Below are 15,826 nucleotides of genomic sequence, written 5' to 3'. Positions count from 1 at the left end.
AGATGTTGGAGCAGCAGTTTAAACATGTTCTTTCTACATTGAGTAAATAGTGTTCATGATTTCTGCCTTAGGATCTGTAGGAAATGACAAAGATCTCTTGTTTTTCAGTTATTAAACGTAATATAAACATTCAGTGAGGGGTTTTTTTTTGGTTTTTTTTTTGAGCATACCTATAAATGCATACAATACTTAGTTTTCCTAGTTCACTGAGCTTTTACAATAGTAGTTGTAATAATTGTAAGAGTATTTTTTAAAAATACACCATCTGAGAATGTATTAGGGTAGGTTTACTAAAACTGGAGAGTGCAGGACCTGGTGCAGCTGTGCATTGTAGCCAATCAGCTTCTGACTTCAGTTTGTTCAATTGAGCTTTGACAATAAAAACCTGGAAGCTGGTTGGTTTCTATGCAGAGCTGCACCAGATTTTGCACTCTCCCGTTTTGGTAAATCAACCCCATTATGTGAAGTATACCACTGAAAACAACAGTACAGAACTCTCCATGTACAGATTTCCGGTTATGGAAAGTGTGCTGTAACATCCTTGTATATATGAGCCCTAATAGTTTACCACTAAGACCCCTTTCGCACTGTGCCGCCACCAGCGTCAGCGGTAAAGCGGCGCTATTTTTAGCGCCACTTTACCATCGTTTTAGCGGCGCTATTCGGCTGCTAGCGGGCGGTTTTAACCCCTCGCTAGTGGCCGAAAAGGGGTTAAATCCCCCCGCAAAACGCTGGCGGTGTCGCAGCGCTGCCCCATTGATCTCAATGGGGAGCAGCGGTGGAGGAGGGGTGAGTTCACCGATCCTTCACCGCTCCAAAGAAGCTGCTGGCAGGACTTTTTCTGATGGCCTGCCAGCGCACTGCTCCAGTGTGAAAGCCCGAGGGAGTGAATGGAGCAGCTGTTTTAGGGCGGTTTGCAGGCGCTATTTTTAACGCTCTAGCGCCTGCAAAACGCTCCAGTCTCGAAGGGGTCTTAAAAAGGAAGGAAACCCTGATGGGTTTTACTTCCTCTTTATTTCCCTGCAAAGGTAAAGCATAATGGGCTACTATTCATCGTATAGTAGCCCATTATGTGTCACTTACCTGAAGCAAAGCCTGCGATGTCACCGCTGTCCCCATTGGCTGGAAGCATCCATCTTCAGCCCTCTTCCTTCCGGGGCCGCGGATTCCGGCTCTGTGACTGGCCGGAGTCGCATGACGTCACTTTCGCACATGCGCGCGGGAGCCACCAGTCATGGCACGATCACTTTAGAAAGGGCACGGTCGTGCCCTTTCTAAAGTGCGCATGTGCCGATGACATCAGCGCAAGTGTATATTATAAATAACTCCTAAACCGTGAAGATTTAGGAGATATTTCCAGCACCTACAGGTAAGCCTTATTATAGGCTTACCAGTAGGTAAAAGTGGCTGTACGGGGTTTACAACCACTTTAAAGAGTATGTCACACTGAAAATATTTTTCTAGTTTTGGATCGAGTGGGGAAGGATTAGGGCTCCTCTCAGGTTTTCACTGCTATCCAGGACTCTGTTAGAAAAATGTTCTTCACTATTTATCCTGCGACATTGGTTTCACTGGACAGGAAGTATGTAAAAAATACCTGGAGTCCTGGATAGAAGAAAAACCTGAGAGGGATTCTGATACTTCCCCACTCGATCCAAAACGAAGTCTGGACGAAAAAAAAGCAGATTCCCATATTTATGCTATTTAGATCATAAAGCCAGTTGCAGTACCAAAAAATTAAAAAAAAAATAATGAACAGGATGAAAAAAAGTGGTTCTGATTTATGCAGTTATTTAGAAAATGGATAGATGTTTGATCACTCAACAAAACCTAATAAAGATTTGACTACCTATGGCTGTCTATGGGAGGCCTAAGTTGTACATCAAAGGTAACTGTTTTTTACAAACACAAAATGAGTTATCCCTTACATACATAGCCTATGTTCAAGTCAATGCATCTGTTACAGCTCCGCAGTATTAGATACAGTAATTTCTTCATATTGTTGATTTTACCTAATGGATTCTAAAATTGCTCTCATGGAAGCTTGAAAAAAAAATCATATAAGTAAATGTCATTTTAAAGTCCTTAACTTAATAGTATGCTGTTATTCACTATTGGTTTTGTGCCGTAAAAGAAACTGAAAATGTAATGGCAAAGATTGAGTACAGCTTTTTGAGGAAGTAGACAGGTGTCTGGTATTGGAATCTGGCATGTACACATATTGTAATAGGAATTCTGAGTATGATGCCAAGACCCTGTAATTCAGCAGGCAGGTGGTGTAGAGAGGGTTATTCATTGGAATGTTCTTTTAAAACGTGTTATTATTAATGTACCCCAAACTTCTGTTGTTCTCTGACTCGCCTACCTGAAAACTGCTTATTTAAACATGACATTGCAGGTGAACCTGAAAACAAGGAGCTGAATGGAAATTGCATGCCAAGTAACTTGAGCCATCATTGCAGCAATAGGCATACTGGATATCACTTGCAAGACATACTTCCTCAGGCTATATTTTTTCAACTGTTTGTTCTGATTTTCTAGTACATGCAAAATGGTTGGATGGGTGCTAGTAATGGAATTGACCGACTGTTTAAAACTGGATTACTTCACACTGAGGGCAGGTTCAGGTGAAATAAACATGAACTAGGAGGACAATTGCACCCTGTGTGTAGGTTAGGGGACACAAGGGAAATAAGATAGATAGATAGATAGATAGATAGATAGATAGATAGATAGATAGATAGATAGATAGATAGATAGATATATGGATAGATAGACCAACTGTTATTAGCCCAATTGGGTAACATTGATTGGCAATATATGGATTTCTTATTAGTCATATAAATACTCTACCAGGTCAAGGAGCACTTCCAGCAAAAGCTCATGTTCATTACTACTCACAGGACACCTCTCTAATATTTGGCAATCACAAGGTATGATTCAATCAGGGGCAGGTTTAATGCAGTTGTAAACCACTGGACGTTTTTTTTTTTTTTAACCTTTCAAGGTAAAGGCATAATGTGCTAGTATGCATCGCATACTAGCACATTATGTTAAGCTTACCTTAAAACGAAGCGATCCTGTGCCGAGATGTCAGATCTGGAGGTTGCTTCCATCTTCACCCATCTTGCTTCCGGCTCTGTGACTGGCCGTTGCCGCGATGGCATCACTCTCGCGTGTTGCGCACAGGAGCCGCTGGTCTTGGCACGGGTGGCCGTTTCTTCAGAGTGCATGCGCCAGTGATGCCACTGGCTGCATGTACAGTAAATGTCTCCTAAATGGCACACGTTTAAGAGATATTTACACTACCTATAGGTAAGCATTATTATAGGCTTACCTATAGGTAAAAGTCATGCATGGAAGTTAACTTCCACTTTAAGATATCATTGTATATCTTAAAATGTCCATAAATGTAACATAAAAATGTGCTTGTTTGTATTTGTTATTTTTTCCTTAAGGTTTTTTATGATTTTTTTTTTTTAAATAGGTCATTAAAATGATGTCTTGAATGGGCCACAGCAACCCTAAGCAATCATTATTCTTCCTAATGCGCCCTGAAAGCTAAAAAAATCACAATTTTTTTTTACCCTTTTTTATGCAGTATTGCTCCCTATAATGTGACTGCAATCCCCCTGCAGTGGCATTCATGAGAAGGCATGTGACAAGAAGGGGAAACGAGAGGCGGGACTGGGGCAGAGCGGAGCTGGCTGGCTGAGAGAACTGGGACCGACAATGGTACTTGGAAGTGTCAGTGAACGGCCACATTCGGCTGCACAAACCAATCATAGTCGGTCCAAGAGAGGAGGGGGCCTGAATGGCTTGGTTAGATAGTTGTTTCTAATCAACCATTTGAAAAAAACTAAAAAGTGGATAATGCAGAAGTGGATGCCATTAATCATAGAAATCTGGGGGAGAATATCATTCTTGCCTGGAATTCCACTTTAATGTTACAGGTAGGAAACAATTGGTCAATAAATGTAGAATAGAGGGTTATTAATCCACATTTGTTTTCTCCTTTTGACTTTCTGATACAGAACACTCTCCCCCCCTCCTTCCTTTCTTTCTTCTTAGTAAAGTTTGGAATAAAGGAATCTAAGACAGTCTTTCGCAATTTAACATATAAAATATGTTTATCTTTTGGCTGCATTTTCTGTATCCGGAGGCTACATGGATCTTTTGTATTTTAATCCATCGCCTGAAGGCATGAGCTGTGTTGCACAATGTCCTACAAGATTTCTGAAAGCTCTGTTACCTTTACTTTAGCACGACTGGAGAATGCATCATACAGTAAATATATACAGTATACAGTGTGGGCAGAAGTTAGAATTAGAAAGCATTGTACATTAACCTTAGTTGTTTAGTTGTCTTATGTATCTTATGTATTTTTATTATTCAGTGTACTCAGCGAGTCCTTTGTTTATGAAGGTTTTTATTTAAGTTCCCAGTCTGTCTTTTGGGAATTTTTCTACTTGTTCTTTTAGGATGCAGTCAAGCTTCCATTAAATCAGTGCCTGTAGCTAATAGCTTATTCTAAAAGAGAATAAATAAGAAAGGGCTCATTGTAGGTCCAACATTTGATTGCATCATTAAAATACCCAGTTCGATGCAAGAAAAAGTATTTTCCATGATTGGGCATTCAAAGTGAACACAGCTTCAGCTTATTCACTAGTTATTATTCATTATAATAGCCTCCAATTGGTAACATGTCATAGGATAAAAGTTTTATTATTAACCACTTGCCTACTGGGCACTTTCACTCCCTTCCTGACCAGGTCAATTTTCAGTTTCCGCATGTGATTGGCCCTATACCTTGATCTGTGTCCAAAGGACACATTGATTACACGGCGATTACATTGATTACAGGTGGGCTGGGTTTTAGGAGGACATCAATAGGCTCCTTCCTAGAGCTGGACGACCGCGATGTAGCTGCCTTTTGGCTAGAGCGCGGTCGGCAAGAGGTTAACATCATTAGGCTTATATGGAAGTGGGTACCAATAAACAGTTTTGGCTAGGTTAGAATTTTCACCTGATTGTTATTGTTCCCCCAAAATAAGGCAGGTCCATAGGTTGTTTGCACAGTTTCCCTTATTTCATGAATATTCTTGCTTGGGCAAGTGTGCATGTTCATGAATTAAGCAGTTCAGCTTTAATAACTGTATGACACAGCCATTTTTCTGAGGTAAAATTGTACATGCACGTATGACCACCATTTCATGCCTATGGATAGCTAAAGTAGAACTCTGAACATTTTGGGTTTGCTATAGCAGAACTAACCTGAAGTAGATTTGACAACCAAGGAAATGGACAATTCTTGTAAATATGGACGATTGTCACAGGTGCTAGCCAATCATACAGTTAGGGTGAGGCAACACAGCAATTATTCAAGAGCCACATATTTACACCCAGATATGAAATGTAACTTGGCATCCTAATTTGCTGGTGATTCATATATGGGCTAGTTACCACCACAAAGGTTTAAAAAACATATAAAACATAACTGTGTATCTTGACTGTTAAATACAAAGAAGCCCATAATACTACCCCAAATATTCTAAAATGTATAATGCATAATACAATGTATGCTCAATCCAGTACGCTCATTACATACAGTAATAAACTTTCTTTTGTGAATCATATACTTTATGATTGAAACACATCATTAGATTCATATTTGCCATTGTTTATCTGATTGTTCTTGCAGCTGGACATTGTCATATGTGGGATATGGTAAATCAGGAGGTATAGTTATAAAATGACTAGCATCTAAACTTGGATTATGAGCATAGAACAGACAGATTTTAGAATGCAATAGCCACTATTTGTGATATGAATCTGTTTTTTTTTTGGCAAATTATTTTCAATCATTGATAATTTTATGATATTTTTATGTCTATTTGTTTCCAGTATTCTACTGATCTCAAGAAGCTCTACTGCCAGATTGCCAAAACCTGTCCAATTCAGATCAAGGTGATGACTCCTCCACCACAAGGAGCAGTTATACGAGCAATGCCAGTCTACAAAAAAGCAGAACATGTAACAGAAGTTGTAAAGCGATGCCCAAACCATGAGCTCAGCCGGGAATTTAATGAGGGTATGAACAAATCCTGTTATAGAACTGAAATTTGGTTCATAGATTTAAACAGATGTTATTTAGAAAGCATATGAACAATGTAATTGATCCATGTGAAGCACAGAGACCTGTGTAAAACACAGTAATCTTTGGCAGCCAATCAGAAATCTTTTTGTGTGTTCTAACAACTATAAATATAGCAAAATGGAAGTTTGCTGGTTTGTTGGGTTCCTGCACTTTGCACACTTCAAAAATAATCCAAAACACCCCTTTCACTGTTTGTTTGTCCACCCCTAGAATAGGAAACACGTCTTCCTGTGTTAAAGAGGAATTAAACTTCCTCTGCAGACATTTACCTATAGATAAGCCTATAATAAGGCTTACCTATAGGTAGTCAAAATAACTTCTAAACCTAGTTTAGGAGATATTTACGTTGCATGCATCCAGTGACATCACTGGCGCATGCTCTCTGAAGGAAGGGCCCACGGGTGCCATTCCTTCCGAGTCCATGCTGTGAATGCCGGCTCCCCCCGCACATGCGCGGGAGTGACATCATCATGGCTTTGGCCAATCGCAGCGCCGGAGCCCACCAACCCGAAAGTAACTCCGGGTAAAATGTCAGCCGTCTTACTGGTGTGCGGGGACTGCTGCAACAGCTTCGTTCTAAGGTATTTCATAATGAGCTAGTAAGCAGTGCATACTAGCTCATTATGCTTTTGTCTTGCAGGGTTTTTGTTTTGTTTTTTTCTGAGGTTTACAACTTTTTTAAATGCAAGAGAAAATATCGGTGCCAGTGACGGCCCCATGCATGTCTCTAGGTAGCTTACACTAGACCCCAGAATAAGCAAATATTGTCTAAATACAACAGGCGTGTACATTCTTACTTGAATCTTCATGTACTTTGAGTATTTTTTCCAGATCAGTGCAGAAATCCAGTGTGAAAGCTTTCTTTTTTGCAGGAACTTCCTGCTTTGAAGACCAGTCACGCTGCTTTCTCACCTAGTGCAGAATGACTGGTCTTGTATACAACCCCTTCTACATAGGTCTCCTTGGCTAATGTTTAACATCTGTCTACTACTGACAGATTTTTCAACCATATGATTTTGTCATATTTTAAGATATATATATATCTATTCTAGAAGAAACTATGTTTGATAAGCTTTAAAAAAAGAATGACAGAACCTGCACTATAATCTATGAAAGAAAATGTATTTAAATAACGAATGCAACTTGCAGCCATGAAATTTGTTTCAAAAATATAGTTTCCAGACTTTTCATCATACCAGATGCATCTACATATACAGTGGGGACGGAAAGTATTCAGACCCCCTTAAATTTTTCACTCTTTTTTATATTGCAGGCATTTGCTAAAATCATTTAAGTTGTTTTTTTTTCCTCATTAATGTACACACAGCACCCCATATTGACAGAAAAACACAGAATTGTTGACATTTTTGCAGATTTATTAAAAAAGAAAAACTGAAATATCACATGGTCCTAAGTATTCAGAGCCTTTGCTCAGTATTTAGTAGAAGCACCCTTTTGATCTAATACAGCCATGACTCTTTTTGGGAAAGATGCAACAAGTTTTTCAGACCTGGATTTGGGGATCCTCTGCCATTCCTCCTTGCAGATCCTCTCCAGTTCTGTCAGGTTGGATGGTAAACGTTGGTGGACAGCCATTTTTAGGTCTCTCCAGAGATGCTCGATTGGGTTTAAGTCAGGGCTCTAGCTGGGCCATTCAAGAACAGTCACGGAGTTGTTGTGAAGCCATTCCTTCGTTATTTTAGCTGTGTGCTTATAGTCATTGTCTTGTTGGAAGGTAAACCTTCGGCCCAGTCTATGGTCCTGAGCACTCTGGAGAAGGTTTTCGTCCAGGATATCTCTGTACTTGGCCGCATTCATCTTTTCCTCGATTGCAACCAGTCATCCTGTCCCTGCAGCTAATAAACACCCCCACAGCATGATGCTGCCACCACCATGCTTCACTGATGGGACTGTATTGGACAGGTGATGAGCAGTGCCTGGTTTTCTCCACACATACCGCTTAGAATTAAGGCCAAAAAGTTCTATCTTGGTCTCATCAGACCAGAGAATCTTATTTCTCACCATCTGGGAGTCCTTCAGGTGTTTTTTTTGCAAACTCCATGCAGGCTTTCATGTGCCTTGCACTGAGGAGAGGCTTCCGTCGGGCCACTCTGCCATAAAGCCCCGACTGGTGGAGGGCTGCAGTGATGATTGCCTTTCTACAACTTTCTCCCATCTCCCGACTGCATCTCTGGAGCTCAGCCACATTGATTATTGGGTTCTTCTTTACCTCTCTCACCAAGGCTCTTTTCCCCTGATAGCTCAGTTTGGCTGGATGGCCAGCTCTAGGAAGGGTTCTGGTCATCCTAAACATCTTCCATTTATGGATTCTGGAGGCCACTGTGCTCTTAGGAACCTTAGGTGCAGCAGAAATTTTTTTGTAACCTTGGCCAGATCTGTGCCTTGCCACAATTCTGTCTCTGAGCTCTTCAGGCAGTTCCTTTGACCTCATGATTCTCATTTGCTCTGACATGCACTGTGAGCTGTAAGGTCTTATATAGACAGGTGTGTGGCTTTCCTAATCAAGTCCAATCAGTATAATCAAATACATCTGGACTCAAATGAAGGTGTAGAATCATCTCAAGGATGATCAGAAGAAATGGACAGCACCTGAGTTAAATATACGAGTGTCACAGCAAAGGGTCTGAATACTTAGGACCATGTGATATTTCAGTTTTTCTTTTTTAATAAATCTGCAAAAATGTCAACAATTCTGTGTTTTTCTGTCAACAAGGGGTGCTGTGTGTACATTATTGAGGAAAAAAATTAACTTAAATGATCGTAGCAAATGGCTGCAATATAAAAAAGAGTGAAAAATGTAAGGGGGTCTGAATACTTTCCGTCCCTACTGTAAGTAGCTTTTACAGAAATAAAATCTACCGTAATTGGTGTTATTGCTTTCAGTGATTTATTTTCTTTGTCTGTAGGGCAAATAGCTCCCCCAAGCCATCTCATAAGAGTTGAAGGAAATAGCCATGCACAGTATGTGGAGGATCCAATCACTGGCAGACAAAGTGTTCTGGTACCATATGAACCCCCACAGGTCAGTGTCTCTTAATCATCAGAATTATTTTTGGAAGTATCTATTTCTAAACTATGTATCTTGAAAAATGTCAATGCAGTTACTATACTGTGAAATATATTACTTTATCTCTACAAAATTCTTTATAGGTTGGCACTGAGTTCACAACAATACTATACAACTTTATGTGCAACAGCAGCTGTGTTGGAGGAATGAATCGCCGACCGATATTGATCATAGTAACGCTAGAAACAAGAGAGTAAGTGAATGTGCTTTGTTTTGCTTGATCATGTACATAAATCTTTTGCACAGTAAAATGTACAATACCCAACAGAAAACCAGATATTCATTTTTGATTTGTTACTTATCATAGTCTATAACGGCATCATTTTTTTTTTCAAAGTGGTCAAGTGCTTGGGCGCCGATGTTTTGAGGCTCGGATTTGTGCTTGTCCTGGAAGAGATCGTAAGGCCGATGAGGACAGCATCCGTAAACAGCAAGTCTCAGACGGTACAAAGAGTGGCGAAGGTATGAAACAATGTAAGTTACTGCAATATAGCTTGTAGCACCAAGCATTGTATGAGTATGTAACTACCAGGATACTAGATAAGTGTTCCATATATTGGAGAGATATGTAAATTAAGTAGCAATTCAAGCATTTTTTTTTTTTGGAACACAAAGGACTATTTAAAACAAGTAACACTGCAAACAATCATTATAAAAGTGTCTCTTGATGTTTCAGGTTTTAGACAGAACACACATGGAATTCAGATGGCATCTATTAAAAAACGGCGGTCACCAGATGATGAAGTGTTGTACATACCTGTAAGTCAATACGTTGTATTTTATTTCCTAACTTAATGTTGGTACATCTCTGTGCAAATTTCCTAGCAAATGTATAGTTTATACATAAGTGTATGCATTTGGGTTTATTTACTAAAGGCAAATACTGTGCAAGTGCAATTGCACTCATTTTCCCAGAAGCTTAGCAAAAGTGGTGAAGCTTTGCTAATTTCCATCATCCAATCATGGGCATGCAAAACTGCTCTTTTTTTTTGTTTTCTACTTTCCTTGCACCTGATTGGGTATTCTTTACAAAGTCTAGCTTCACTACATTTACTAAGCTTTGGGTGCAACTACAAAGTGCACAGTCTATTTACCTTTAGTAAATCAAGTCCACTGAGTCTTTCTAGGATAAAACAGATTACTTAAAATTTCTTTAACCACTTGCTGCTCGCCCAGCCTCAAATGACGGAGGGACGGTGCGGCTCTCGTTCTGGGTGAACGTCATATGACGGTGCACCCGAAGGGCCGCTCCCACTCTCACAGCGCGGCAATCGCGGCCGCACGTGTTGCTGACGCGGCTCTTTAACCATGTGATCGGCTGTGTCCATATATAGGAAGTGCCAATAATCGCCTCTCATCGCCTCACTGCGTTGAGGAGAGCCGATCAGCGGCATCTCCTCACAGGGGAGAACAGGGCATGTAATCAGGGCACTGATCATCAGTGCCCTGATTACAGTAAAGCCCCAGAAGTGCCACCAATCCATGCCCATGAGTGCCACCAATCAATGGCCATGAGTACCACCAATCAGTGCCCATGAGTGCCCATCAGTGAGACAAATCAGTACCCATTACTGGTGCCAGTGAGTGCTGCCTTTTAGTGCCCATTAGTGCCTGCTCATCAGTGTTGCCCATCAATTCCCATCAGTTCCCATCAGTGCTGCCCATCAATTCCCATCAGTTCCCATCAGTGCTGCCCAAACCCAGCAGTGATTAAATACCACCAAAAGAAAGCTCTGTCTGTGTGAAGAAAATGATTAAAAATTAATTTAGGTACAGTGTTGCATGACCACTCAATTGTCCTTTAAAATACGACAGCACTGAAAGCTGAAAAATGGCCTTGGCAGGAAGGGGGTGAAAGTGCCCTGTATTGAGATGGTTAATAATACTTATGCCACTAGCAGCCTTTTTCAATGTAGAATAAGCTCTTAGGCACAGTAACCCTAAGCAATTGGAAGCCACTGGAAGCTACTCAACTTAAATTAGAGCAGTACAAGATGGATTCAGATTGGTTAGTATGGGTTGCTGTTCTTAATTAGCACTTAAAACGAATACAAGCTTTATTAAAAAAAAAGTACATATATGCAGTATATATATATATAAATATATATATATATATATATATATATATATATATATATATATCCTTAAATAGGTGGCATTATTTAGTAAAAAGTTAACTCCTTACACTCTTATACACACTAACCAAGAGCAATCAATCAAAATGCATTCTGTTGATGTCACACCAGTACAAAATGAATTTTTATTGTTGTTGTGCTCTTTATTAACCACTTGCCGACTGTGCTATGGCTGAATGACTGCTACAGCACAGCCGACTAGTTCTGGGAGGCTGTCATAAGACAGCCTCCCGTGATTGTGCTCATTGCGCACCTGCTGCGGGGCAGAGCGCTCTGTGATCACAGTGTACGGAGGACACTGCTGACCACAGATTGAGGTAAAGAGCCAATCAGCAGTTCTTTACCAAGTGATCACCTGTGTCAAATCACAGTTAACCATGGATGTAAATAGAAGCTGGTTATCGGCACTCCTTTCCTAATGCTGACAGCATAAGGAGAGGAGAAGAGAGCCGATACCTGGCTTCTCTAAAAGAGACATGTACACTGATAATCAGTGTCCTGATTATCAGTGGAGACCCAACAGTGCCCGCCAGTGCTGCCAATGTGTGCCCACCAGTGCTGCCAATGTGTGCCTACCTGTGCTGCCAATAAGCGCCCACCAGTGCTGCCAATCAGTGCCCACCAGTGCTGCCAATTAGTGCCCACCAGTGCTGCCAATAAGTGCCCATCAGTGTGGCCAATAAGTACCCATTGGTGCCTCCTAATCAGTGTCACCTATTAGTGCAGCCTCATCAGTGCCCACCAGTGCCTCCTCATCAGTGCCAATCAGCACAGCCTATCAGTGCCCATCAATGCCTATCAGTTCTACCTCATCAGTGCCCATCAGTGCAGCATTATCAGCGCACATCAGTGAAGGAGAAAAATGACCTGTTTGCAAAATGTTAAAACAAACTATGAAACTTTTTATTTTTTTCTGGTCTTTATTCGTTGATTTAGCAAAAAAAAAAAAACTGTAGTGATTAAATACCACCAGAAGAAAGCTATATTTGTGTGAAAAAAATGATAAAAATGTAGTTTGGGCAAAGTGTTGCATGACCGCGCAATTGTCATTCAGAGTGAGACAGAGCTGAAAGCTGAAAATTGGCCCGAGCAGCAAGGGGGTAAAAGTGCCCAGTAGGCTAGTGGTTAAATATGGTCCATAGCTGAAACAGATCAAACACTAAGAAGCTACTCTTATCACTTTCATTGTTTTTGTTATATGCAGGTAAAAGGCAGAGAAATATATGAAACCTTATTAAAAATCAAAGAGTCTCTTGAACTCATGCAGTACCTTCCCCAACACACGATTGAGAACTACAGACAACAACAGCAACATCTATTGCAGAAACAGTAAGTATATTTATAATACATAAATAAATCAATTATATGTACATTTACAAATGTGACCTGTTTGTGCCTGCTGTTTAGTTTGCATATGCATGCACTTTTTAAATGACATTTAATATGCCCAAGTCTGAGTTTTTTATATCCCAAATTATTTATCTTGCTATTTTACAATTATGTACATGTTTTCACACTGCACAAACCAAAAAACAAAACAAAAAAAACCCCAATGTTTAACATTGCGAGATGTAATTTTAAATTGATACTTAAACTTAAAAATGTAGATAATGAAATCAAACAGTGCCAATGGTACTGTATCATCTAAGTTTTGACTGTCAGTCAGAACAATTCTGATGTAGTAAGTTGTATTTCTCATAGTTTATATGCACAAAATTCCAAAACCTTTGCTAAAAGTGAGGACTTTATGTTGGCTGTCACCACTTCTATTTTTTTGTGTAATATATGCATAATATTCTAGTTAGGAGCGGTCATTAATAAATTGCTTAGGGACAAGAAAATGAAACAACACTCCTTGTTCACAGTGATTCATTTTCCAATTACCATGGCAAACAAAAATGCAGAGCAGTCATTGGTAACATGCATCATTATGGAAACCATTCTCTGACAGACCAAAATGTAAATGAAACAACTTTTTTATTTAGTATAATCCTATCTCCTTGTCTATCTATTCAAGTGAGGATTAGCCTGTTCCATACAGAGAATGGCTTCATAGTAGAAGTGTAGTAACTTAGTTTATTTATCATCAATTGTAGTCCATAATCTCATAAACATTGTTTTTTTAGTAATGTTAAGCATAGCTGTGCACTTTTCTTAATAATGCTTAGGTATTGGTATGATCAAACCAACAAATATGTAAAACCTTTCTGAACAATAGGTTGCTCTTTTTCCAGAATGGGTTTTGGTTTACTTCTGCCTTCTTATAATTATAGGTGACTAAAAATTACCCAGCTAGCTATCACTCTGTTAGCCACCGAACAGCCATAAAATGAAACAGGTTCTAACTTCTAACCATTTATCAATGTATTCTACACTTAAAAAACATTGTGGTTAATTTTCTAAAGCTGGAAAGTGCAAAATCTGGTGCAGCTCTGCATAGCAACTAATCAAATTCTAACTTCAGCTTGTTCATTTAAGCTTTGACAATAAAACATGGGAGCTGATTTCTATGGTTTCTATGTAGAGTTGCTCCAGATTTTGTACTCTCCAGTTTTAGTAAATCATCCGCATTAACTCATCCTATCCAATTTTTTTTTAGCTAAAAAAGTACATGCACTTGTTTTATTATGCAGTTTTTCTCCTATGTTGCATACAACAAAATTTAGACAGCAGTTAAAGAATAGAGTGCTCATAACCTCAGATTAATACTGTAAGGTTGATTCTAATGCCAGTTATCAAAAGAAAGGTAACAATAGCAGAAAACAAAATAATATATAAATAGGCACTTTTGGGGTCATTCAATAAAGAGACTCTGTCACCTACAAAAGATTCCACACTTGGACACTTAGCACTATTTAGACTAAGTATTATATTTTTGAATCTGGACTAATGTTACAATACAATGCTTTAAAACATCCAGGCATAGAGTTGAAGAGAAAAAACCCATGCAGGCTCTTTGCAGATGATAGACTACTTTCTGTAAAAGGAAAAAAAACAGCTGATGGTTATTTGGCAATGGCATCATGAGTTTAAAAGATGAAATCAAATTCTTCATTGTTCTCAGCCTGATCATTAATGTCATAATCCGGTTTCAAATGGGGAAGGTTCAATTTAAGGCATGAAAGTAAGAAAAATTCTCCAGTAACTCATCAAATCATCCAATTATATTCCATTTAATTCCACTCAGATCAATAAAAAATTTGTAATGATTAGTTGTTAAATATTGCTGCACTTTAATCTCTAACTTATTAAAGTGGAGCTCCGCTCAAAAGTGGAAGCTTCACTTGTTTGCTTACTTCCCCCCCTCTGCTGCAACATTTGGCACCTTTCAGGGGGAGCAGGTACCTGTTTTGACAGGTACCTATCCCCACTTCCGGATGACTTCGCCATTGCGAGGTCCCCCGAAAGTTCGCCCCCCCTCCTCCTTCCCTCGCCGCTGCGCCATTTACAAAGTGCAGCGTGCTTTGCGCATGTGCAATAGGGAACCAGATGTGATGCCCCAAGGCTTCACTGCCAGTTTGCCTTACAAGGAATGGCGGCGGCATCACCCGAGAGCTGATAGAAAAATCTACTGGGGTGTCCACATCGTGGGATACCTGCACAGGTAAGTGTCCTAATATTGAAAGTCAGCAGCTAGAATATTTGTAGCTGCTGACTTTTATTTTTTTGGTGGGAAGGGGGAAGGGGCTGGAGCTCCGCTTTAAGTAAAACTACATGTTATCTTCTAGAATGGTGAAAAATAGAGCTGTTCTTGCATTGAATGTACTATTGATGGTATATACATCATATGGTTAAAGTGAGATCAAACTCTTTAACATTTCCTAAAGTGCGAGATATTAAAAAAGAGAAAATAAACCAAAAAATAAACAGATTAAAATGAATCTCTTTACTGAGAGATTCTCCACCCGGTGTAAAAAATGATTAGCTTCCATTGTACATGGTTTGTAGAAATATTGACTACCCTTTCACGGTTGACATTACTGTGCATATAATGCTTTTTTCTTCCTCTTTCATGTCTTCCATTTTGCATGTCGGATTTCTTTTAATGCATTTCGTTTGTTTTTTCTCACTAACCCCCACACCTCTATGATCACAGTGTGACTGCTCAAATTTCAGCTCCTTCACAAAGATAAAAAAAAAAAACTACATTACTTAATGCACCAATAAAGCATTGATGTTTTGTTTCTTTATCTGAAAAGTTTCCTGTGTATTATAGTTTATATACTCACATGTATCAGTTCACTACTTGACAGTTTATAATAAATGTTTTGTAGGACACTGTAATAAATACTGTGAGGGAAAAGGTCAGTTCCTATTCTAAGTTTAGTAATTAGGAATTAAATTGACTTTAAATCTTTTAAAGATAAAAAAAAACACACAAAACTGTGTCTTTGTTTACCGTGTGACTTCTCACCTAATATTCTTGGGCAGCCCTAAAATTATATG

At 39.3% G+C, this 15,826-nt stretch overlaps 1 protein-coding gene across 7 annotated transcripts in view; it reads left to right on the top strand.

The window, feature by feature from the left end:
* The window catches only part of TP63 (tumor protein p63), a 65,013-nt gene that overhangs the window by 33,186 nt on the left and 16,001 nt on the right, over positions 1-15,826 (top strand). For 4 of the 7 annotated variants that reach the window (XM_073626403.1, XM_073626400.1, XM_073626406.1 and 1 more), the window contains 6 exons: positions 5,905-6,091; positions 9,085-9,200; positions 9,329-9,438; positions 9,583-9,719; positions 9,922-10,004; positions 12,585-12,709. In XM_073626403.1, the coding sequence (XP_073482504.1) occupies positions 5,905-6,091; positions 9,085-9,200; positions 9,329-9,438; positions 9,583-9,719; positions 9,922-10,004; positions 12,585-12,709 (758 nt within the window). The remainder of the gene's footprint in view (positions 1-5,904; positions 6,092-9,084; positions 9,201-9,328; positions 9,439-9,582; positions 9,720-9,921; positions 10,005-12,584; positions 12,710-15,826) is intronic. The other 3 variants (XM_073626405.1, XM_073626402.1, XM_073626401.1) reach the window with 2 other exon arrangements.

Source organism: Aquarana catesbeiana, linkage group LG04 (assembly GCF_042186555.1).
Source record: "Aquarana catesbeiana isolate 2022-GZ linkage group LG04, ASM4218655v1, whole genome shotgun sequence".
NCBI lineage: Eukaryota > Metazoa > Chordata > Amphibia > Anura > Ranidae > Aquarana > Aquarana catesbeiana.
This window is presented reverse-complemented; position numbering and strand designations above follow the sequence as displayed.